The sequence below is a fragment of the Thermobia domestica genome, chromosome 4, assembly GCF_964235325.1.
Source record: "Thermobia domestica chromosome 4, izTheDome1.hap1.1, whole genome shotgun sequence".
NCBI lineage: Eukaryota > Metazoa > Arthropoda > Insecta > Zygentoma > Lepismatidae > Thermobia > Thermobia domestica.
The window spans coordinates 8,924,658-8,951,082 of record NC_137457.1 but is presented as its reverse complement, the minus strand read 5'-3'; the positions used below and the strand labels follow the sequence as shown (position 1 = coordinate 8,951,082).

The window sequence follows — 26,425 nt, the reverse complement described above, 5'->3', positions numbered from 1 at the left end:
AGATGCCAGACATCCTGCAACGGCATGATGTAACATCCAAGGGCAATGCCTGTAAAGCATACGGATAACGTATGCTCCATACTGATTTCTGTAGTAAGCAAGATTATAACGTATATTTGTAGAATATACCGCTGTCCGAAGAACGAGTTTTCTCAGTGCAAATGGAGATAAGGCAAAGCTCAGTTGTTGGTATAGGTATATCCAACATACTACCTAGTTGTGGTGGTTCAGTTACACCTTGAACTTGCGTAAGTAAAGAGTGAACATAGAACCCACACAGAAAGAACATCGGACCACCATAAGGACGTGATTGCTGTACGAGTTCAAACCGGACAGTTCCAGCAGGGCAGAAGATATGCCAGGCCAGTGCAGTGATAGTGTAACAAGTTTAAGAACGATAACGAAACACTCGAAGACGTACCACGTGCCGGAAAACCGATACATGTACTAAATGAAGATTTTCAGGCAGCAATTGAGGCGAACAGTAGACAGTCATGTGAGGAACTGGGACCACAATTCAGTGTGAGTGGAGAGACCATTCGGCGGCCCCTCCATCTACTTGGGAAGCACTTGCGGAGTGAAATCCTTCCGCATGATTTCACTCCAGGCCAGAAGGCAATGCGAGCAAACTCTTGTGTTTCTTTGTTGTCTCGTCTGAGGAAAGAACATTTCCGGACAGGGTGTTGACATGTGATGAGAAGAGGGTCCTGTACGAAGCTCCATGGCGCCGCCATCATTAGTTACAATCCCATGAACCGGTTCCAAAACAGTTCAAAACCACCACAGCAGCAGACGAAGGTCCTTCTGTGTGTTTACTGGATTGCTCGCTGCATCGTGCATCGGGAACTGCTACCAGCTTGTCAGAGCATGAATGCAACTGTGTACTTTTAGTGGTTGAGCCGTGTTGAAGAAAAACTGAAAACTCTGGAGCCAGCACTTTAGAATCACAAAGAGGTCCTGCTCTTACTGGACAACGCTAAGCCCCACATGGCTGGAAAAACCGGGACACCATTCTACGCCTTGGATGGGAAACATTATTGCATCCGCCATACTATCCAAATATTGCATCGTCCGATGATCTCCTGTTCCATTCCTTGTATAATCACCTTAAAGGACGCCATTTCAAAACCCTAGTAGGGGTGCAAAATGCACTTGATACCTTCTTCGCTTCCCAGTCCACCAAGTTCTACCGCGATTCTGGTAACTTCCAGAACGTTACCAGAAGTTCGTCAATGTTGGCAGAGGCTATTTTTGATCTTTCTGGTACGTCTTAGGTGACATATCAATGTTCGTAACTGGTGGGTGAAAAAGTGACACAACCTTCTTCGTTACCTAATACTAACATAGAACTCAATATACATAAGTTAGTAACAGAGCTTAAAGTTGTAAAATGAGTTTATTAAAGTAATAGTCTTAACAATATACTAATTTGTGCGTGGATAACTCAAAACAGATGAATCTGTTTACCGACATCAGACTAACTATCCAATATAGAAACGTGACAGTAGCGAGAATTGTCATTTGGATGCTAAATTTCTGAATTAGCTCATTCTTCAAAACCTAAGCTTGTCTCCAGACTTAAGAGCAGATTACGCTCACAATGTCACGTAGAAATCAGCAAGATTCTCAAGAAATATTGAAGGAAGTAGGTATTGAACAACATAGTACAACGAAAGCTTTTCTCTAATCTCGTATTGAAGTACAGTGTAATAAGTTTGCTAATATCTTCAATACCATAGTTCACTAGGTAACGCAGATATTCACATGAATATTTGAATGAATAGTGAAATATTGATGATATTTTGCTAAAGCAAATAATTAAAATCTATATCTATAACATGCTTCTGGGTAATAAACATATTCTTCGTTCAGCATAAAAGTAGGAAGTATAGTAGAACTAAATGAAATCTGAAACTATGGAAGTGTAAATAACTACCCACTAATAAAAATATAAGTAGATTTTTTTTTAAAAAAATATTATTTGCAAAATGCTTACTAAAGAAATAATTAGTGCGACTTTCATAATGTTCGATTGGGAATAAACTGGCATGGAGTCACATTGAAATACTGCAGTGACGCCATAAGAATGTTGCTCAATGAGCAATGTTGCGTCTTTGAGTGAATTTAAAAATAATCCTCATTCGCATACAATGGAAACTTTAAAGAAGTGTACAGTTGCTACACTGAAGTAAGTGTTTATGTTGCGGGTACATCAATATTTAATAGAACTACGAAAATTACCAATTCATACAATACATCATAGAAAGGCGAATATAAAACGTTATATATATATATATATATATATATATATATATATATATATATATATATATATATACACATGTGTGTGTGTGTGTGTGTGTGTGTAAATGAAATTAAATCTTTGAGTTTTACGTCCCACGCTTATGCCGGTTAGGCTAAAGGAGACGATGAAGATGAGTAATGAATGAAATAGTTGAATGAAGAAAGTGGGAGTAAACGGGAAAACGCCGTGAAAACCCACGCACAAGGTGTTTGTCCACCACAAAGTTCAATTGGCGGGGGCGGGGATCAAACCAGGAACCTCAAGCACCAGAGGTGAACGCTGTACCACTGAGCCACCGCGGCCCTGTGTGTGTGTATGTGGAGACAAATATTGTTATATTCTACTGAAATGTATGAAAGGTACTTCGTGAAGGATATCACACAGGTGAAACTCAAAGTTTAAATATTTGAAATTGAGGGAAGAAAATTTATGGAAATATTAATTCTTGTATATAAGAATTCGTATATTAAGAATCTTTTATTTTCTTTTAGATTCAAGCAGTAAAATCATATTTTTTACCGACCCGTCTTTGGATGGTAAATCTAAATAAGTGGTGTCTGTATTTTACAGCTAGTTACATATATCAGTAACTTTCTATTAGAATCCTGAAAGTTGACCTCCTGTCTGGTTTACATATATTTGTAAAGGTGTACAGATATTTTAGTTTTTGAATAAAATTCCATTTCTGTCAATTGATTACTTCCCCTCGTTAATTTATATACTAATGTTTATATCACTAATGTTAACAATGGAAATTGCCTATTGCCTAATTAAAATGTATAACGAATTTTGTAATTTTCAAGTTTTTACTAAAGAAAACAGATAGTTAACCAAAATACAGCATAGATCCCATACTGTGAACATCGCCAACACCTACTGGATCACTTGGCGGTAAATGTCAATTGTCGAGTTAGGCGTGCGTAGCAGGATTGCCGCTAATGTGCCACTGGCGGCACGGTTTCGTCGAGTCGAAACAGATTTCTAGAGTCAGGGTGCTGAAGTTAACAACGCGTGGGAGTGAGAACTTCATTTTGTTCTGCTGTCCTTTGATTCGTGGCGGAGAATCGTAAAGGGACCAACACAAAATATCGCCAGCCATGTACTTGAGGTTATTATTATATATTTATTTTTTTTTTTTTTCTGAGAAATTGTTCCTGAAATGAGCTCCGAGGGTCAAGCCAAACCAAATAATGAAGTGAAAAATCTTTCGATAAGTGAAAAATCTTAAAAAATTGTATGAATTTAGACAGCAACTGTCGCCAATCATTACGAATTCAATATCTGAGAACTTTGAAATATAGTAAATAGACGCACGTAATTTGTTAAAAAAAAATACATGACGAAAGTATTTATCTCATCCCAAGTGGTTATCGCCGAATATACACGGTTAATGGAGCACGCTGATTGTCCAAGTTAAAAGACCTCAAGGATTTATCCCCAGGATGTTTTCTTAATCGCTTCCGTGGCGAAGTCAGAGGTACACGTGTCCAGTTATCATAAGGTTGATGCTTTTCACCCACTGTGGCGTAATTCTTCTTTTGTGTTTTTAAGACTCACTTTAATATAAACAAATGACTCAAATAGGTCATTTAACATATTTGAGGAGAGTAATTTTGTTGTTCATTGGCACTTCTGTCACTGTTGGTATAATTTTCAAAACGGAAGTGAGGCCACCGCGGATCGTAACTGCCGGGCCGCCAATTTTTAGCGAGATGTCGCTAGTTGTCCATCTGTGGTCTACCAACGTTCAGGGCAAAGAGATGTTTACAAAATGCCTGTTTACGAAGTTCTAATCACAATTTTCTACTAAATCATTCATCAAGAAAACTTTTTAAGTTTCTTTGTTAGTGGTGTGAGCTTAAAATTTTAAGTATTTATAATATCTACATCCGTTTTTTGGTGTATTTATGTAAGATTTATTACAAGTTCTTAAGTTTATTTTTTAGCCGGTAAATGCTTAAAATTTTAAGTGTTGTTAATATGTACATTACTCTTTTGTATTATTAAAGTGATAAATGAACGTCAATGTTTCTCAAGGTATAACAAATGAGAAAATTTTTATTAGTTTTCTCGTGAGAGTTACATTTCGTGCACCACTCGAAATAACTCTTGAAAAAAGAACGCTTTCACTAATTTCCTTCTTATTATCTTCTAAATGATTTGCACTGGGCGTCATTAAAATATCTTAAATTTCATATTTAAAATTCAAGGGGTCTATCATAAAAAATTGTTGAAAAATTACTATTCTTTTACGATTTCCTATAAGTATATGCGTCTGCGTGTATACATAAAAACTACAGTACAAAAACAAAAAAAAACTGTGCTAGGTTGCCACTAAAAACACTGATGCTATGTAAACGAGTCAGAGCAGGGCAAAGATGGAGTGTCCAAGCGCTACCGAGTGAGTACGTAGAGTATATTTTAAGTTTAAATTCCTTTCAACAGCTAGGCTATATGAGAAGGGACCTTCTGATTAACGTGGAATCCGAATCACATGAGCTCCCGTGGGAACCTAACCCGCTTAGCCACGAAGAAGCTCGCGAATGGGTTCGTGCGAAGGGAGGAGACGCATCAGTGAAGCATACTACGCATACTGTCGTCACTACACATAAGAGAAGGTAGTGGAAACGAGTGAGCTTTAGCGATTATATGAGTTGCAATAGCACTTGTCATGGTTTCATACTAGAAGCACTTCACTTTTAAACGTAAAATACTGCTTCCGTATACTGTGCAAAAATGCACCACCGGTGGTAAATATTTTCTAATACACTTATCTTTCATATGAACTCACTTATTTTATCCGTTAAAAGCACTTGTAATGATTTTACACTAGTAACCCTACACTTGTAAACATAAAAGCCGGGTATATTACTTTGTACTCTATGATATCGCTTACAAAAATTTGTTCTTCATAAATATGTATTTATGCAAAGTATTAAAGATAACCTGTAAATCTTCCAAAGTTTGGTGCGTCAAAAGTAACCAGCATTGATTTTTGTGAGCCTATGTGTGTTTGAGAAACATGTAGCACGCGAATAAAGGTAACAACACAAGTGATAAACGTGTTTCTTATTCAACAAGGGGGTTGAATGGTTTGTGATGTAAGAGATGTGATATTTACCTTTAAGTAATTGTCCTGCATCGGATAAAGAGTTAGTTAAAGCTCATTTCACTAATCCAAGACCTGGGAGTTTAGGTGAGATTCCTTCCCTGGCACCAACTGTTATTCCTAAATGAACAGGCCCTAAACCAATTCCCAATTTACCGTTAACTTTCTCACCTAATTGTGCAGCTGGTTTGCCTCCGATAGTAGTTTCTGTTGATTCTATGCTTCCTGTAGGCATAGGTTCTACACTACCGTTACCTGTAGTTCATGCTTCTGAAGTACCAGTTTCGTTGTCAGTTTCACTCCTTGTTAACCAGTGCCACCAGTAGCTGTGGCTCCTGATACTGCAGAAGCATTCGCACCTACCGTTCCTTCCATGGTTCCTACACCCTCAGTAATACTAGTTTCTGTTTATGATGAGGTATTCTCATCAGTAGTTCCTTCTGAAGAATCTGTACCGCCAATAGCTGTTGCTAGTGATGAAGCATTGAGAATGGAACTTCCTTCTGTTGCACCGTTACCATTATCACCGGTACCCCTGCTATCTGTAGTACTACCTCCACCTTCTCCTATGCTTCCCGATTCACTGGAACATAACTCTTCACCAGAATTATTCGAACCAGACGCACCACTTGTATCGCTGGTTCCATTAGCTAAAGCCACACAGAGCCAAAGTATACTAAATGGTAGGAATTATGCTGTCCTATAAATCGTAACCATCCATGTTATTTATGTTTCTGTGTAGGCAAGAATACCTTTTATAATGCACATTTTGTATAGGAAATGTTTTGTACATTAAAGGGTTTGTCTCTATCGTTTAGCGCCTTGCTGACATTTTGTTAGTAGTTCCTAGGGTCAGGTTGAGCTGGGACACTTGAAAAACTTCATTTTACGTTTTCAGTAACGAAATTTCACTTTACATACCGGTAACATGTAAGTACATTCTTAAGCCTTAAGTATTTACTTTATGTTTGGTATTTAAGTCAACTAGACGGGATTTGTACCATTTATTACGCATGATTTTCTTTATTGTTTATCTTTCATATTTATGGTAAAGTTTTATTGCGGCTAAAATTGAGTAAGTTTATAATTAGAGAGTTAGTTTACTAATTATCAGTAACATAATTTTAAAGTTTCCAATTTTAGTTTTTGCCCTTTTTCTCTCTCACATCTTACACATATAGGATTAGCATTTTTCTCAGTATCAACTGAATTATATTTAGTAGAAATAATTGTCTTTACAAAGTACAATGCATATAGTTTTTTAAGCGCTACTATAGCCAACTGCTTTTAAGTTGGTCAGGAGGAAGCGGCCGATATTAGGGTTACACAGACGTTGCCACCCGAGTGTTAACTAATGTCACATGGTATCATCATGGGGACAAAGTAGAATAATACGAGCTCTGCGGGGCTTCTAATAGTTGGCGGAAGTTCCACTATACACAACTTCATATTAACTATGAGATCATGAAAAATCCCAGTGTCTAAAAAAGGTTCAACACAATACTAGTTGGACAAACAAACTGGTTGTTGGAGGAAATTACACTACGTAGAATTTCACATTTGCTATGGGCTCCTGAACGCCATACGAAATAAATAATATTGCTGTGTCTAAAACAGGTTCAACACGATACTAGTTAAAGATCACGATACTAATAGACTGGTTAAAGATCCAAATTACACTATGTAGAATTTCACATTTGCTATTAGTTCCTGAATGCCATAGGAACTAAATAATATTACTGTGTCAAAATAGGTTCAACTCAATACTAGTTGGACAAATGAACTGGGTATTGAAGGAAATTACACTACGTAGTATTTCACATTTGTTATCAGCTCCTGAATTCCATACGAAACGAATATTCGGATGTCTAAAATATTTTCAACACAGTACCAGTTGGATAAATAAACTGATTGTTTGAGGAAGTTACGTTAAGCGGATCTTCACAGTATCGATGAACTCCTGAACGATAGGAAATAAATAATATTGCACAGTCTAAAATAGGTTCAACTCAATACTAGTTGGACAAATGAACTGGGTGTTGAAGGAAATTACACTACGTAGTATTTCACATTTGTTATCAGCTCCTGAATTCCATACGAAATGAATATTTGGATGTCTAAAATATTTTCAACACAGTACCAGTTGGATAAATAAACTGATTGTTTGAGGAAGTTACGTTAAGCGGATCTTCACAGTATCGATGAACTCCTGAACGATAGGAAATAAATAATATTGCACTGTCTAAAATAGGTTGAACACAATACTAGTTGGACAAATACACTGGCTGTTGGAGAAAGTTACAATAATCAGAATTTCACACGTACGTGAGCTCCTGAATACAGTACGAAAAAAATAATATTTGGGTGTTTAAATAGGTTCAAATAAATACTAGTAGGACAAATAAACTGGGTGTTCTTGGAAATTACATTATGTAGAAATTCACATTTGCTATCAGCTTTTGAATTCCGTACGAAATAAATAACATTCGGGTGTCTAGAATGCGTTCAACACAGTACCAGTTGAACAAATAAACTGATTGTTGGAGGAAACTACATTATGTAGAATTTTGCATTATCTATGAGCTCCTGAATGCCGTGCGAAATAAATACTGAGGTGTCTAAAATAGGTCCAACACAATACTAGTTGGACAAATACATTGGTTCTTGGAGGAAATTACACCAAACGGATCTTCACACATATGTGATCTCCTGAACACCGTACGAAATAAATAATATTTGGGTATGTAAATAGATTCAACACAATACTAGTTGGACAAATAGACTGGCTGTTGGAGAAAATTACAGTATGTAAAATTTTACATTATCTATGAGCTCCTGAAACTCATACGAAATTAATACTGGGGTGTCAGAAATAGGTTTAACACAATACAAGTTGGACAAATCAACTGGTTGTTGGAGAAAGTTACACTAATCGGAACTTCACACGTCTGTGAGCCCCTGAATATCATAAGAAATAAATAGTATTGGGGTGTTTAAATAGATTCAATAAAATACTAGATGGATAAATAAACTGATTGTTTGAGGAAGTTACACTATGAAGAATTTTACATTATCTATGTGCTTCTGAATCTCATACCAAATAAATAATACTGTGGTGTCTAAAATAGGTTAAACACAATAGTATTTGGATAAATAAACTGGTTGTTCTTGGAGATTACATTATGTAGAGATTCACATTTGCTATCAGCTTCTGAATTCCGTACGAAATAAATAACATTCAGCGTCTAGAATGCGTTGAACACAGTACCAGTTGTACTAATAAACTGCTTGTTGGATGAAATTACACTAAGCGGATCTTCACACGTCTGTGAGTTCCTGAATACAGTACGAAATAAATAATATTTGGGTGTTTAAATAGGTTCCATAAAATACTAGTTGGATAAATAAACTGATTGTTTGAGGAAGTTACACTATGAAGAATTTTACATTATCTATGTGCTTCTGAATCTCATACCAAATAAATAATACTGTGTAGTCTAAAAAAGGTTAAACACAATACTATTTGGACAAATAAACTGTTTTTTTTCTTGTAAATTACATTATGTAGAAATTCACATTTGCTATCAGCTCCTGAATTCCATACGAAATAAATAATATTCGGTGTCTAGAATGCGTTCAACACAGTACCAGTTGTACTAATAAACTGATTGTTGGAGGAAGTTACACTAAGCGGAACTTCACACGTCTGTGAGCTCCTGAATACAGCACGAAATAAATAAAATTTGGGTGTGTAAATAGGTTCAACACAATTATATTTGAACAAATAAACTGATTGTTGGAGGAAACTACAATATGTAGAATTTCAATTTTGGTTTGAGCTCCTGAATGCTGTACGAAATAAATAATATTAGAGTGCCTAAAATAGGTTCAACACAACACTAGTTGGACAAATACACTGCTTGTTGGATGAAATTACACTAAGCGGATCTTCACACGTCTGTGAGCACCTGCCCTAATGGCACAATCACATAGCAGCCATATGCCTATCATGTTCCGTCAGGTACATGGGAATGTATCCAGTATATGCTTTATGTACCTCTGAGAAAACACGTGGATGGCAAGTGATATTCACAGTCTCCACCCCTACGCACATGCCTGACATGTACCTAGGGAACGTGCCTAGTATGTTCTAGTTATGTTCCTCATGCCGTAAGCATCAATGAACCAAAAAATCACTCCCCAAAAATATGTTAAATATTCTATATGAGTAATGTGTTTACAGTAAATTACGGTGAGACTAAAGAACACTTTAAACAAGTAAAAAAATGTACTTCAAGGTGGGCGCGAACCACTAACGTTTGGATTACTTGCCGCGTGCTCTGCTGACTTCGCCACGGAGGCAATGACAGCAATGCCGCTTGTAGACGGATAAATTGATGAGATCTTTTGAATTTGACTAATAGGAGTGCTCCTTTAACCGCGTATATTCGACGATAACCGTTTGGGATCATACAAAATCAACTCGCCATGTAATTTAATAACAAATTGACGAGTATCTATTTACCTTATTTCATGGTTCTTCCATATTCACTTTCAAATGATCGGCAACAGTTGCTATCTAATAAAGTTGATGCGTTTGTTGCTTCTAGTACGCAATTGCTTAGAAAAAGAAACAACAAATTGTATCGAATGTGGGAGATGAATTTAGAATACCTAAATGTAGCATGCCAAGCACATCTTGTGTTGTTAGAGTATCTGAAACAATTTGTATAGTCCGCAGCAAAAAATCTCCAACATGAGCATGCAAGTTTATTGTGAAACGACGAAGTCTTATGCTCCAAAATAAGTGTACAGGGGAGGACGCCGAAGTTTCTCCTGGAGTGTTTCATGACACTTGAACGTTATGTTGATTCCCTGCGCTGTTAGGGGTAGTTTCACAATAAACTTACATGCTCATGTTGCAGGTGTTTTGCTGCGGACAATATCTAAAGGATGTACCCAGAACATGACAAATATATGTCCCAAGTGACGATATAAAAACAAATGACTCTTACAGTGCGAAACTGAGCCAGGTGTATAAATGCAACATTTGTGGTATATAGTTGCAAATATCAATTAGGTATAAGAAGTACCTAAAACTGTAGGTAGCTGAAGTATATAGTTAGCACATGAATATCATATTGCCAAGTGTCGGGTACCTAAAAACTAGCTGGGACATCTAAATGGCACATGCCTAGCACATCTTGTGTTGTTAGGATGAATACCATATGAAATAAATAATACTAGAGTGTCTAAAATGGATAAATATAATAATATTTTAATAAATAAACTGTTTGAGGAAGTTACACTATGTTGAACTTTATGATAGCTATAAACTCCTGAATGCCATACGAAATAAATATTATCGGGGTGTCTAAAATGGATAAACACAATACTAGCTGGACAAATAAACTGATTGTTGGAGGAATTTACACTATGCGAAACTTTTCGATAGGTGTGAATTCTTGAATTCCATAAGAAAAAAAATAATATTGGACTGTCTGATATGGACAAACGTTATACTATCTTAACAAATAAACAAATTGTTGGAGAAAGTTACAGTATGCAGAACTTCACGATAGATATGAGTTACTAAATGCCATACAAAGTAAATAATATTGTGGTGTCTAAAATAAAATGAACTCAATACTAATTGGCCAATATACTGATTGTTGGATTGAGTTACTCTGTAGAGAACTTCACGATAGCTATGACTTCCTAAGTGACATACGAAATAAATAATATCGGGGTTTCTAGAATTGAAAAAGACAATACTATATGGACAAACAAACTAATTGTTGGAGGAAATTACACTATGTAGAACTTTACGATAGGCATGAGTTCCTGAATACCATACGAAATAAATAATATTGGACTGTCTGATATGGACAAACGTTATACTATCTTAACAAATAAACAAATTGTTGGAGAAAGTTACAGTATGCAGAACTTCACGATAGATATGAGTTACTAAATGCCATACAAAGTAAATAATATTGTGGTGTCTAAAATAAAATGAACTCAATACTAATTGGCCAATATACTGATTGTTGGATTGAGTTACTCTGTAGAGAACTTCACGATAGCTATGACTTCCTAAGTGACATACGAAATAAATAATATCGGGGTTTCTAGAATTGAAAAAGACAATACTATATGGACAAGCAAACTAATTGTTGGAGGAAATTACACTATGTAGAACTTTACGATAGGCATGAGTTCCTGAATACCATACGAAATAAATAATATTGGGGAGTCTAAAATGGGATGAACTCAATACTACCTGGATAAATATACTGATTGTTGGAATAAGTTACTGTACGGAAAACTTCAAGATAGCTATGAGTTCCTAAATGCCATACTAAATAAATAATATTGTTTTTTAGAATTGAAAAACACAATACTAATTGGACAAATAAACTATTGGTTGGAGGAAGTTACACAATGCAGAACTTTATGATATGTATGAATTTCTGAATGCGATACGAAATAAATAAAATTCCGGTGTCTAAAATGGATAAACTTAATACTATTTTAACTAATAAATAAATTGTTGTATAAAATTACAGTATGCAGAAATTCACGATAGCTATGATTTCCTGAATGCCATTCGCAATAAATAATATTGGTGTGTGTAAAATGGAATGAACATAATACTGATTCGACGAATATACTGATTGTTGGATTAAGTTACTCTATGAGGAACTTCACGATAACTATGAGTTCCAAAATGCCATACGAAATAAATAATATTGGGGTATATAAATGTGATAAACACAATACTCGTTGGATAAATACACTAGTTGTTGAAGAAGTTCATAGTTTATTGAATGTTTCAATAATTGTGAGCTCCGGAATGGGATAATAGGCGTATGAAATGCGGATACCTTTTTCTCATATGAGAATACAAGAAACATATTTTTTTGGTTGGAAAATTATTGAAAAGATTATTTTTTCGTACAGTAAGAAGAATATTAGGAGGATAACGTAAATATGATGTGGAGACGAGGTTGAATGCGATGGTTTCTCTAAATTGTCCTATTTACTAGAATTACGTTCATGCCAGAAAATACTCCATAAGGGACCTATTTTATTTTAATTCCCTTTCTGCTACAAGACACACTTAAATAGCCTATCAATTAAGAGATATAGTATTGTTTGTTGGCAAAAAGTTAGCTTCAGTTAAAAACAATAATTCTAATATTTGTAAAATATCTTGTAGATGAAAGAAGTGATCTATTACTTTGTACTACATTTATTATTAAAGAGAAAGTTACCGTTGAACTATATGTACACTATGTTCATACCCAAAGAGACTATCCAAATATCCATCTTTCATAACCTCCGGTACGATCATTTTTAGAGAGACTGTTTGGAAGTACGTGATCACTATCCATCAATCTCTGCAGAAATTGGTGCTTAAGTACTGGAGCATTCTTAAACATGGATATTAGAATAGCTGATATATCAGAGAGATGAAACGATGAATAATAAATTTGATAAACATGAACTGTTACGTATATATATTTGTTTTACATTTGAATATTTATAACAATATTTAGTGTTTTCCACTGTAACTTTTAATACCTATTGAATATATGGTAATTTATATTAAGATTCAAAAGATTTGTAATTTTTAATTCATTAAATTTAGCCTTAGCTTTTTAGTTAAGCAAATTTTGATTTATATTTTAATAATGTACTTAATATGCGTTTTTAATATTGTATCTAATAGAACTTAAACGTTTATTTTCTTGAGTTTTATCACATTTGTATAATATTATTAATTTATGTGTAATATTATATGTAAAAAATTAGGCAATTTATTTTACTGATTTTGTATCGTAGTTAACTCTTAAATAATTATAACATATTTATTTTAGCACACACATAAATCACATACCAAATGGCCTTATTAAGAAAATGATGTATAAAATTCATACAAGTTACAACAAAGTTATAATTAGTGTATGTATGTGAAATTCATTTATATAATTCACAAACATAATTCGGTTTTATGACCTTTAATATCTTCTTACATTATGCAGGGTGTTATAAAGTTTGTCACAGTGTTTTGATAATAGATTTATCACACAAATGTAAGAAAAAAGATCATATATACCTGTGGTTGGAAGTTAATAGTTCCAGAGTTACAGGGTGCCGAAAACGAGAAAAATATCTTCAATGGTCCATAGTTATAGTACTAGAGGACGAATCATAGTCGGGTCAAGACATCACTGAGGAACTAGTATGTGAACTATCCAAATATTCATCTTTCATAACCTCCGGTACGATCATTTTTAGAGAGACTGTTTGGAAGTACGTGATCACTATCCATCAATCTCTGCAGAAATTGGTGCTCAAGTACTGGAGCATTCTTAAACATGGATATTAGAATAGCTGACATATCAGTTACTCAGTAACGCCTTGATCCGACTACGATAGGTCTCATAGTGCTGGAGCCATGAACTTTTAAAATTTATTTGTTTCATGTTTTTGGCACCCTAAAAATCCGAAACTATCCACTTTTGAGCGCTGGTCCATGTCAACATTTTTTCTTATTCTGCTGTGAGGAATCTGTGCCCAAAATTTTGTGACACATTTTGTAACACCATGTATGTCTGAATACCACTAATTTTTGCTTTGGAACTTCTTATATACAATAAGAGATAAATTCTGACCAAAGCATATAGTAACTAATTAACAATAGTGCTTATTAATTATTATTTATTAGTTAATTTTATTATTTACGCTATTAATTTTTAGTTCATATATGCTTTGGTCAGCATTTGTCTTTTATTGTATACCATGTAAGTTGTTTCTTTGACGAAAATAAATTTGTAATGACAAAAGTTTTAATATTTACTTTAAAATATAATAAAATAATGTTATGTTTCCCAATTTTCCCTTCCAGCAATTCATATAAAATAATATTTATGAAAAAATAATCGAAATAACTCTCTTTGTATTAATAAATAAATATACATTTTCTTTAAGAGAAATCAGTTCTGTAATGAATCTATGCAATATTATAATTTAAGAAATCTATAATAATTTAGAAATATTTAGATATAACTTCTATACCAGATCTTTATTCAAATTATGCAAAATTAATTTGAGCTGAACAACCATAAAGCAGTTGATTTCATACTACCAGAAGATTGTTGGGATTTCTTTCAAAGAACAGCTACACATGAAAAAAACTATTTTGTAGGACCTTAAATAGAGAGTTCTAAAAAAAAGGTTCATAAAATTATACATTTGGAGTATTGTGCTATATGGATCAGAAATATGAAAATAACCAAAAAGGATTAAAAACAACTGGAAGCTTTTGAAATGTACGTGTGGAGGAGAATGGAAAAATAGCTGGATCGAGCCGAAAATAAATGACAGGGTGTTAGAAATGGTAGGGAAGAAAAGAACTATTTTAAATATTATTAAAAACAGGAAGAAAAACTAGTTAGGACATTGGCTAAGAAGGAACTGTATCATAACGACGTTTCAGAGAATGTGGTTGCAGGAAAGAGAGGGAGAGGGCGAAGAAGACTGCAATTAAGGGACGATATTAAAACAGAGAAATCGTACGAGAAGACGAAGAAGAAAGTTGAAGGCTGTGGAGCATAGAAGTGTCTCAGTTGCAGAGAGTGGCCTGCCAATAATGACAGAATACCTATGATGATTATGACACATGAATGCGCTGTGAAAGTAAGTAAGAGCTCTTAGCTCCAGTGTTATTATGCCTCTGTCACCGAGCGTCGTTACCTGATACGTAAAAAAAAGATTACGGAGATATAGTGGTAGATTCACTATTTTAGTGCGAAAAGATCTTCGGATTCGATATCTGAGTTCGTGAAGAAAAACATAGTATCTTTGGGTTATCTCGTGATTTTTGCATTATCCTTACATTGCCATACTACTTACAATTTCATGCTAATTTAGTTTCGTTAACTATTCCTCTCATTTAGCTTAAAGAAGGAATTTTACAAGTTTAAACCGAAGAGTTTCTTTCCTTTTTGTTTAGAAAATTTAATATTATTATTTTTTTTACTAGTGCCCGAATTCGCATTCTCTATTTGTGTCTTAATTGAGAATTTATGAAATACATCTTCTAAGTGATACTAATAGCTGTGTCATTTAGCATTTTCTTCCAAAGACTATTAACTACTCAGTAGTGAACCTTTACTTTTAGATTGAACTATACAATGATAGAAGATTGGAATGATTTTTGTTCAATATTCGACTAAAGACACGATTAATTACAAACGTATTTATTCAAAAATACACTCGTCTAAAACGTAAAGGAATATTAGACTCGAAAGGCAACTTTCTTGTTTGTCCACTGAATGCTAGACAAAGGGCTGCCACTTCCGTCTCAAATGGCGTAGTTGCCACCCCATTTGGAGTCACAGGTGGTCTCTGTAACTGTGATAACATGAAGAAAACTGTAATGGGAGAAGAAACGTGATCGTTGCGTTCTGTTTTATATATGAAGTCCATTCCAGTCAAGGTAAACGTATCATAGCAGCACACCATGGGCTAGAGAACACTATAAATAATGAAATGCGTACTCTGACCGTCTTAGATTAGAAATAAGGCAAAGTCAAGAAAGTGTCATTCGATATTTGAATATTCTTCACAGTATCATGTCATTATTATAGAATTATTTTCTGGCTGGTGAAAACATTGAAAGTCATTATGATGGAGATCGTCGATTTGCAACAAAGTCCCGTGGGGATTGTTATCTGGTCTTAAATGTGCAATGAAGACTAATAAGTACAGCAAGGACTAGATCTGTCTTCCATCTGCTCTGGACCCCACTTATGAAGACAAACTGTATACCGGTGCTTGCATGAATGTGCATTGTTTGTACGCCTGTCCGTCAGGTTCATTTCCCTCACACAAGAGCAGTGTCAGGTACGAACGCATAGAGTGGTGTATATTTCAGTAAGTGAACACCAGAACAGTGGAATAGTGTACTCTTCAGTGAAGAGTAGCTTAGAGAGTGATTCATACCGTCTATTTATTTGGAGGGTACCAAAAACACGTTACAACTATAATGTTGTTGAGGGACTCAGAAGTGAAGGAGGCTTTATGCCACGGTATGAGTGGAATCATAACATTATACAGCTTCATGTGTTCCAGCAGCAATGGGAAACAGATAAGACCTACAAGAACGTCATACTTGAACAATATGTCAGTCAGTTTCGTTCTGCATAGGTCCTGAATTATGTTTTATAGACAATAATGCACGTCCATATGGGATACAGTTCGCGAAGGGTTCTGTAGCATGAAGACATTACGCGTGGCAAATACGGTCACCGGACCTCAATCCCATTAAGCATGCATGAGACGACCTCGGACAATCGATTCTAGCCTTAACACGTTCATCATTGTCAATTGTTGAATTGCGTACAATGCTTGTTTGAGAGTGAGATGCTTTACCACAAAACGTGTTTGGTGATCTAATCCGTAGCATGGATGCACAGCGTGAGATCTGCATAACTATTCGTTGTAGCGGCAACCCATATTGAAACATTCTGCCAACAAAAACCTGGACTTGTGATGACCAACAGATGATGACCTACATGACGTAAGTACATTCAGTCAGATTTTTCAGTGTTCGTGTGTCGTTGTTTTGTTCTCACTTTGTTTGTTTCACGCTACTGAGTGATCAGGAACATTTTTGTAGCAATTATTCATAATCGCACATTCTCTTAAGTTTTGGAAATGCGTGCATTATAAAAATCTAATATCACCGAGAAAATTCGGACATACAATGTAACCCAAATAGGCATTACCTAACGAAACAGAAGTCGAAATCTGATGAAGTCAGGTGCGGAATCAACCTGCGTGTTATGACGTGACCAATATCTGCTCAGGTCCAGTTTTATCAACTGCTGCAATCTTCACTGATTTGTTGCTCTTGTAGTCAGTGCTGCTGAAAATGTTTTACATTGCATCGCAAGATACCTGTCCTTTGCTTTCTAATAGAACTGAGCAACATCTTATTTGAGCAGAAATAGACTAATAGAAGAATGGGATGTGTGTATCAAAGAAGAAGTTACTAATAATCAATGGATGATGCTTTATATATAACAACTTTCCTCCATTTTATTTTATCGACAATTGATATATTTCTGTAAAATGCTTTGAGAAGTCTGAAATCAGCATTTTGTTGTAATTAGTATTCTGAAATAGATGCAAAATTAACAGCTTAGTTTGTCAAGCAGTGTGAATATCATCTTGCTTCGATAGTGATAATAAATGTTCAGACAAAGAAAATATAAGATTGTCTTTACCTCTGTTTCTGCGTCTAAATGCTTGTGCTGAACCACTTCCACTTCCACTTGCAGAACCACCACCAGATGAGGATGCACTTCCTGAACCAGTAGCAAAAGCTCCTACAATAGTAAGTAGTATAAGAATACAGGTATTGTAAGATCTTATTGTTCTAAATATTTAGTATTTAGCATTAATATCTTAGTAATTATATTCGATGATTGCTAATGTTCAAGTGTAACATTTCCATATTTCCATCTATCTATCTACCGCTAGAAATTCGAACACCTAGTAGTCGGGGCGGCGCACAGTGGGGCGAAAACGCAAAAAGCTGGCCAAAAGTAAAAAAGCGAAAGTTAGTAATATAGAAATTTTTTATGTAGTTGGGTAGAGTGATGTTAGAAGGGACCAAATCCATAAATAGAATAGGGATTTTACTTTATTCCGACTACTTGAGCCACTCTTAAGTAGACCCTTCAGCAGGTCAAATGCGTAGAGAACAATAGAAGAATTGTGACGCGTCCGTTGAAACGGTTGTAACTTTCGAACGCGTTCATAGTTTTTAAATCTGTAAACTTTTCCTATATCGTACTGGTAAGTAGAATAAGTGTATGAAGTGGAAAATTAATAATAATGATGTAATAATTTATAATTTGAATCGCAAGTCAGGCAAAATTTTCACATTGTTTATATATTTTATTAACTTAAAGCGTTGAAAACATTATATGCACCCTCGTACACCACGTTCATATTTTGTAGAATGGTAGTCTAAATATTAACTAATGCTGTCGATAAAAACGTAGCTGCCAAAACGTGCCAATTACGAAGCGCGTTGATGTTAATTATTGTTCATTTAATGTTACAGTGACAAGCCGTTGCAGTTATCATAACCGAATCAAATACCAATATTTTTTGTCATTTAAGTAATAATACATTTCTAATAAATAAGAACGTAAGTAACAAGTAATTGTTCATTAAAATATGTGAAAAAAGTGAATGTTGTTAAAGATACATTGTGAAAATTAGAAAGTATGTTGACATTCTTTTTTCCGCCATTTTGGATCCGCCATTTTGTTTTTTCAACTTTGGTTAAAGAATCGTAATCAGCAACCTCAATAACCCCTTAATACTAAATTTCATTCAATTTGAATATAGTTATCATATTTTGGCCAGCTTTTCGCGTTTTCGCCCCACTGTGCGGCGGTGGTTCAGTGGTAGGGCGTTAAACTACCACTGGTGCATGAGGTCCTTGGTTCGATCCTAGTTTTGTGATGGACAGACACCGTGTTCGTGAGTTTTCTCGGGTTTGTCCCGTTTCCTCCCATTTTCTTCATTCCACTATTTCATCCATGTCTCATCATCACCGTCTCCTTTAGCCTAATCTAGCCGGCATAATTGTGGGACGTAAAACTCACAGATTTCATTTCGTCTTATTTCATTTTTGAACACGTAGTATGACTACCTTGCCAAGTCACCTCTAAACCTTTCCCCTCCTTTTTCTAGATGGAACATTTAAAAACGCTTAAACACATGTTTCATTGGAGACTATAATATATATAATAATTGTAGTCTCGACCTCCTTTTTCTTCCCATCTAATTTATTCTTTTTTGGGGTAAAATATCAAGAAACACTGAAACATACGCCTAATTGTTTCAAAAGATAAGTTCACATACAACATTTCATGTTTCTAACTTTCAGATGTTCGGAAACACTGATATCTTAATATTATATTTGTCAGTCTTATTCTTTCTTCCTCATCGAAATTCCAAACATCTCTTCTTAGTGGTACCTAACGTCACAAGTGCTGTGCATTATCCAAATTTAAAGCTTCTAGTTTAAACAGTTTGGGCTCGGCGTTGATCAGCCAGTAAGGGCTTCATCTTTTATATAGGGCCTATATGGCTAACGACAAAATTTAAATTTCTTGTCACCGGTTTGGATTTGAGCACAGTGGTTAAATAAATATATGTAGCTTGGAATGCTCGAACTCGTTAGAGATGGATTATTAACATTCCTTAGGAAACGGTTTGGGTACAAAACCTCGCGGCCAGAACCTCGCGGCGACAACCTCGCCTGGCCAAAACCTCGCCTCCCAAAACCTCGCAGCCCAAAATCTCGCCAGGCCGAAACCTCACCTGGCCAAAACCTCGCCTCCGAAAACCTCGCGGGACAAAATCTCGCTGGGCCAAAACCCCGCCTGGCCAAAACCTCGCCGTCCAAAACCTCGCGGGCCAAAATCTCGCGGGGCCAAAACCTCGCCTGGCCAAAACCTCGCCACCCAAAACCTCGCGGGCCAAAATCTCGCCGGGCCAAAACCTCGCGCCCCAAAATATCGCCATACCCAAAATCTCGTCTGACCAAAATGTAAATGTTCCAACAGATGATAAGGATGACGGTATAAAAGACGCTGTTTTAGAAGAAGTATCACGGGTATTTTACCAAGTCCCGCGATACCATATGAAAATTCTATTTCTGTATTAGAGGATTTCAATGTGAAGGTAAGGCGACAGGATGTTTTTTAAACTGGTTATAGGGAAAGAAAGTCTGCATAAGGAAAGTAATGACAACTAACGAGGTTAGTTTCGTGAACTTTGGAACATCCAAAAACTTAAAATTTTAACAAAAATCTAATAATATCTATGAAAATATGAAATAATATATGAGTTTCTACGACGTCCCTTGATTATGTCCTATAGGTTAAAGGAGACGTAGATGACCAGGATGAAGAAAATAATCGAATAAAGAAAGTGGGAGGAAACGGGAATAACCCGAGAAAGCCCACGCACACGATGTTTTGTATCTTCTTCTTCTGATTATTATTATTATTATTATTATTATTATTATTATTATTATTATTATTATTATTATTATTATTTCTAATGTGGAATTGCATATTAAGAAGCACATTGGGTAAATTTTAAAGAAAAGTTTCATTCGCGGCGAGGTTTTGGCCCGGCGAGATTTTGTCCCGCGAGGTTTTGGGCGGCGAGGTTTTGGGCGGCGAGATTTTGGCCACGCGAGGTTTTGGCCCGGCGAGATTTTGTCCGGCGAGGTTTTGGCCACGCGAGGTTTTGGCCCGGCGAGATTTTGTCCCGCGAAGTTTTGGTAGGCGAGATTTTGGGTGGCGATGTTTCGGCCGCGAGATTTTGTCCGTATCCCTTAGGAAACTATGAAAACAAAATTAAAACTATTCACAAAAGGTAAGAATAGAAACATACTACACTGAATTAATAAAGTTGAGTAGCTTCTGATTCTGGAATGGCTTATCACCACAGAATGTAAAAACATCCTTTGAAAACTATGAAGCCACACGACCACCACAAAATAAAAAGAAAAACTTATCAAAGACTTGAATGGGGAAAAAATAAATTTGTTTTCTTGCTTCATAAGACTAATTTATTTGGTTTGTTTCTATCTTCAATTTTTCTTAAATAATGTTTTAATTTATTTCTCTCAAAGTATATCCAACGTCCTTTCCCATTTCTTGTAATTTCCTTTGAGTTCTTCTAAATAAAGTAGCTGCCTGTAGTATTGAATTGAGATAACTATTGAACCGTATGGACATCATTTATTATTTTTTATTGTTATTGTTTTTCCTACAGTGTCATTTTTTTACACTGTGCAACATTGTCTCATTATATCTTCATCGACTGTTCACTTGTTAGTTCTCTGTGTTCTAATCATAGAAGGCCACCAAAGATCATGGAAGATTCTACTGATGTCTGGATTGTTTTTGCTTTTTAAAATGGATTAACGGAACGGAGTTACAGAAGTAAAAAAAAAAATGTTTTTTAAAGTATATATGGGAGTATTAGAAAGTATTTTTTTTTCTGTTCTATACTACTATTCCTATTTTAACAAAAGAGACACTGACCAAAGCTTAAAACTTTACTTTATTTTAAATTATAATTTGTAACTGTTTCGGATATCTAGCATATCCTTCTTCAGACACGATCGAAATTAATGAAAATACAGACATATATATAAATGTTGTTATAACAGAGTTTAAATTCTTTAACCGTCATATATATATTCATTGTTATAAAAATTTTTAAATTCTTTTAACAGTCATAGTGTCATTGTTGTACTTTTTTATTTTTATTTATTTATTTATTTATTTTTCTTATTTACCGAGGCCTTCAGCCCATCCTATAAGTCTTCGTGTTCACTTTCCAATTAATCACTTCCTTTATTTTTGGTTCTTATAAGGGCCTTTTATTTTTATTTTTATTTTTTTAAAATTTTTTTTATTTATTTATTTGTTTATTTTTCTCTATGTTATTCAAACTTTTTTGCCATGATTCATTAATTGGTAAGCCCCCTGTCCAGTTCATCAGTTTATCTCTTCCTACCTTTTTTATCCAATCCGCTTCTTTCCACTTCCTTATTATCATTCTTTTCTCCATCTCCAATACTTCCGTCTTATCCCAATTAATTGCGTGATTCGTCTCCTTAACATGTTTGTATATGGCATTGGTATCTTTTTTCTTCCTAACATCAGCTTCATGTTGTTTTATCCTTTCTTTCATTCTCTTTCCTGTCTCTCCTATATATGACATATCGCAGTCCTCACACCATACCCTGTAAATGACCCCTTCTTCCTCTTCATTAATCTTTTTAGTTCCTTTTCTATTCTTCTTCTTTATTGATCTTAATAAAGTTTCTCCACTCTTTCTATAAGTTCTGACCCCTCCTTTCTTCAATAAATTCTTCAGTTTCTCCGTTTCTTCTCCCATACTTTCTATGCCATGTCATTTTCCACTCTCATCCTCTTCATTCTTCTTTCTCCTTCTCTTCCTCTTCCTGCGTTCTTCTTCCTTCTCTAACTCTTTCTTGCTGTAACCTTGCTGTTAAAAGAATTTAAAAATTTTTATAACAATGAATATATATATGACGGTTAAAGAATTTAAACTCTGTTATAACAACATTTATATATATGTCTGTATTTTCATTAATTTCGATCGTGTCTGAAGAAGGATATGCTAGATATCCGAAACAGTTACAAATTATAATTTAAAATAAAGTAAAGTTTTAAGCTTTGGTCAGTGTCTCTTTTGTTAAAACAATTAATCCAAAGCCATGAATAGTCTTACTATTCCTAATATTTTTTTTCTTGAAATACTTTGGTCCTTGTACAACGCTGAAACACTAATATTAGCCGCCACTGGTGGATACACCAATACGACTTGGAAACGAAGCTTCAATCCGTGGAATATACTGCATGTCCTTTACTCCGCCAAAAACTCAAAGTTGTACCATTTGCTGGCGAAGTGTTGTTGACATTCTCCCTCATCCTGTCTATAGTCCGGATCTTGTAGCCTGAGATTTTTAGCTCTTCCCCAAACTTAAGGATCACCTTATGGGCCAACGCTACAATTTTGACGTGGAGGTGGAGTAGTGTCACCAGCAGCCACCACAATTCTTCGACGACGTCACCTAGAACTTTGTTTCGCGTTGACGCAAGTGTGTTGCCCGTAACGGAGACTATGTTGAAAAATGACGCCACAATTTGTAGCTAACAATGCAAGCTTTCAATCGATATCTGTATCGGTGGTACCTGTTAAACACAAATAAAGGTATCACTTTTTTTAGGCATTACTTTCTGAATTACCTTCGTAATATTCTGTGTTTGGAAAGAAGGCGTAAAATGAATAACTTAGATTGCTCAGGTCTATTAGTTTAAGAACGGTTTAATATGCAAAACAGAAAATATGAACTCACCTTTGTTTTTGCCTTTGGTAAATGCTGTCCCTGAACCACTTCCACTTGCAGAACCACCACCAGATGAGGATGCGCTTCCTGAACCACTAGCAAAAGCACCACCACCTGCAGAATTATTTACTATCATTAGTAGCATAAAATCATTCGCATCACAAAGTAATAGTATACAGGGTGTTTCAAAACAATACCGACAACCTTTGGGAGGTGTTTCCTGACACCAAGATAAGACAAAAAGTATAGACCAACCTGAGTGACACAAATGCTTCCTTTTGGAGTTAAAATACCCCTTCCCAAAAAAAATATGAACTTTAAAAGTCTATAGCTCCAAAACTATGTAACCTAACGCAGTCAGGTCGGACTTCACTTAGGAACTAATATGTGCGCTATCCAAGAAAACATATTTCAGAATAATAAGGTAGTCACGCAACAATTCTTATGGAGAGAGTATGGTTACCGGCATATCATTTGAAGTACTCACCAACTACCTCTATAAAAATTGTTGCGGAAATACCAAAAGATTGTGAAACTGGGATATTTGGATAGAGCATATACTAGTTCGTAACTGAAGTCCTGACCTGATTGCGGGAGGTTACAAAGATTTGAAGCTACGGATCTATAAAGTTCTTTTTTTTTTTTTTTTTTTTTCATGTTTTCAGCAGCCTATAACTCCGAAAGGAAGCATTTGTGCACCCAGGTTGGTCTATACTTTTTGTCTTATGTTGGTGTCAGGGATCACTTCCCAAACGTTGTCGGTGTTGCTTTGAAACACCCTGTATAAATTACATAATATTTATGCTTAATGTCATCACATTAACATGCTATCATAGATACATTGGCTTTGCTCATGGCTGATCCTAAACCACTTTCAGCTGAAGAACCTTCACCGGATGAAGACGTACTTAACAACCCAGTAGCAACTGTACTGCCGCCTGTAGAATTATTTGGTAGCATTAGTAGTATACGATTATTCATATCATAAATTGGTAATATGATAGTTATTTGATATTTTGAAATTCATGTCCAATATAATAACCTCTTCCTGCATTTGGCATCAATTGATGCCACATCTTTCGGCGGGAAAATATACTTTATTGCATTGAAGTAGTATCTATCGCTGCTCGTTGGCAACGCTTGTTGCCCGGATGATATTTTGGCGCGCCAGTAGATGGCTGGAGCAACCACAATCTTTAGAAAATTTTGGCGCCCTTCAGGGAACTGCTTGTTTCGCCACTATGCTTGTTTCGCTCCGTTTTGTATTGTTGTTTTTTTTTTTTTTTTTTTTTTTTTCAATAGGAAGAGTCGGAACTGGAGGTAAGTAAAAATAATATTCTGAGACAATGGTATCCCTTTTTTCATATTATTGTGTGTGTATTGTAATATGTCGTTCCTTTCGAAAATTATGAGCTAATTTTGTAATGGCATCAAATGATCCATCTGTGCAAATACGGTTCTGATCAGTCGCATATACTTGATAACCGCTTTGAAATATAAAATAGTATCTAAATATTATTTCTTGTCTACATTCTGTAACAATAGATATTTGAAACAATCGCAGAGCCACATAAAACGTGTTTTCAGTGCCGTAGTCTGAACTTGTAACATGGGGGACGCCAATAAATCACAATAAAATGCTACCTTCTTATGTGCTGACGGCATTTCTCTTCAATAAACACGTAGAAACGTGAGACTGAGGAAAGTACGAAAACGAGGGAGTGTTTTGGGGCTTCGTACCAGCAAAACCTAAACTTTATTAGTAAATTGTGCGTAGTTTTAGATTTAATTGTACATAGAATTTTCTCTGATATTGAAATTGTCTTGCACGAATCCTTGCCGTAGCTCTTGGTTCACGATTGTTCATTGCAAAATTAGATAATAGCAGATATTTCAAGCAATAAAAGTCAAGATTGTAGATTACTGACCCCCATGTAGTTCACTTATATAATATTTAATATTTTCCAAGTACAAAGGTCAATATATTATCAACTAATATTCCTAATAATATAAATAATTATGTTTGATTATTTCTAAAACAAATTAACCTAAATTTCGTAACCTAAAGCCAATTACGGGTATGGGACGGTCAGGGTCAGATATCTACTTCCTTCCCAAACAGAATATTTATTTTTGGTAGGTTCATTCTACACAAGTTTTAGAATTAAAATGCACAGTGGCGGATCTAGCCCGGGACCGGGGTTCTAGGCCTCCCCTGTTTTTTGGACTACAAAATTAAATGAGGTTAAAATACTTATAATAACCATAATTTTGAAATCTTGTAGTAGCATATAGGTGATGATGGGTCACATTCTGAGAGCATCTGCAAGACCTCGTAGTTATGATAAAGACAATGATTACACAAATAATGCCCCTCCTTTCGGCGGAAAGCGTAATATCAATATTCACGGAAACGACCCATATCATTACTTTGTACTGTTGTTCCCTGAGACATTGGTGGAACACATTGTGACAGAAACCCAACGGTATGCTCTGCAACAAGGTAAACATTCATTCAAAATCACTCTGAATGAACTAAAAAAATTCTTAGGGATTAATATAATGATGACATATATAAAATATCCAGACAGGCGTATGTATTGGTCATCAGTTCAGAAATGTGAAAAAAATAAAGCTAGTAAATGTTTATGTGAAGAACTTTCAAGCGAAACAATGGAAGAAACAAAAACATGCTATTCATGAACATTTTGCAGTGAACTTGTGTGCCTTTTTAGTGAAATAACTTTTTATATACACAGATTGTTATTTGTCAACTTTTATGTAGCAAGCTGTTTAAAATTGTAATACCTTTATTAAATGTACTTTTACTATGTAAATATTTTATAATTTATGAGAGTCAATTCTGAGGATGTCATCACTTTCATCCCATGGAAGGAATGGCAAACCACTATGGACTCACCTTGCTCAGGTACCTTCGGATATAATGTGCCTTTAGGAAGATCACCACATCATTGTTGTCATCATCGAAGAAGATTGTAAATTATTTGTCAGTTTGTCT

At 35.2% G+C, this 26,425-nt stretch overlaps 1 protein-coding gene across 16 annotated transcripts in view; it reads right to left on the bottom strand.

The window, feature by feature from the left end:
• The window catches only part of LOC145683702 (uncharacterized), a 414,104-nt gene that overhangs the window by 212,577 nt on the left and 175,102 nt on the right, over positions 1-26,425 (bottom strand). For 14 of the 16 annotated variants that reach the window (XM_081755116.1, XM_081755122.1, XM_081755125.1 and 11 more), the window contains 2 exons: positions 23,416-23,520; positions 17,714-17,815 (listed from right to left, as the gene is read on the bottom strand). The exons of the other annotated variants lie outside the window; for them this stretch is intronic. In XM_081755116.1, coding sequence (XP_081611242.1) covers positions 17,714-17,815; positions 23,416-23,520 — 207 coding nt within the window. The remainder of the gene's footprint in view (positions 1-17,713; positions 17,816-23,415; positions 23,521-26,425) is intronic. 16 annotated transcript variants of the gene reach the window in all.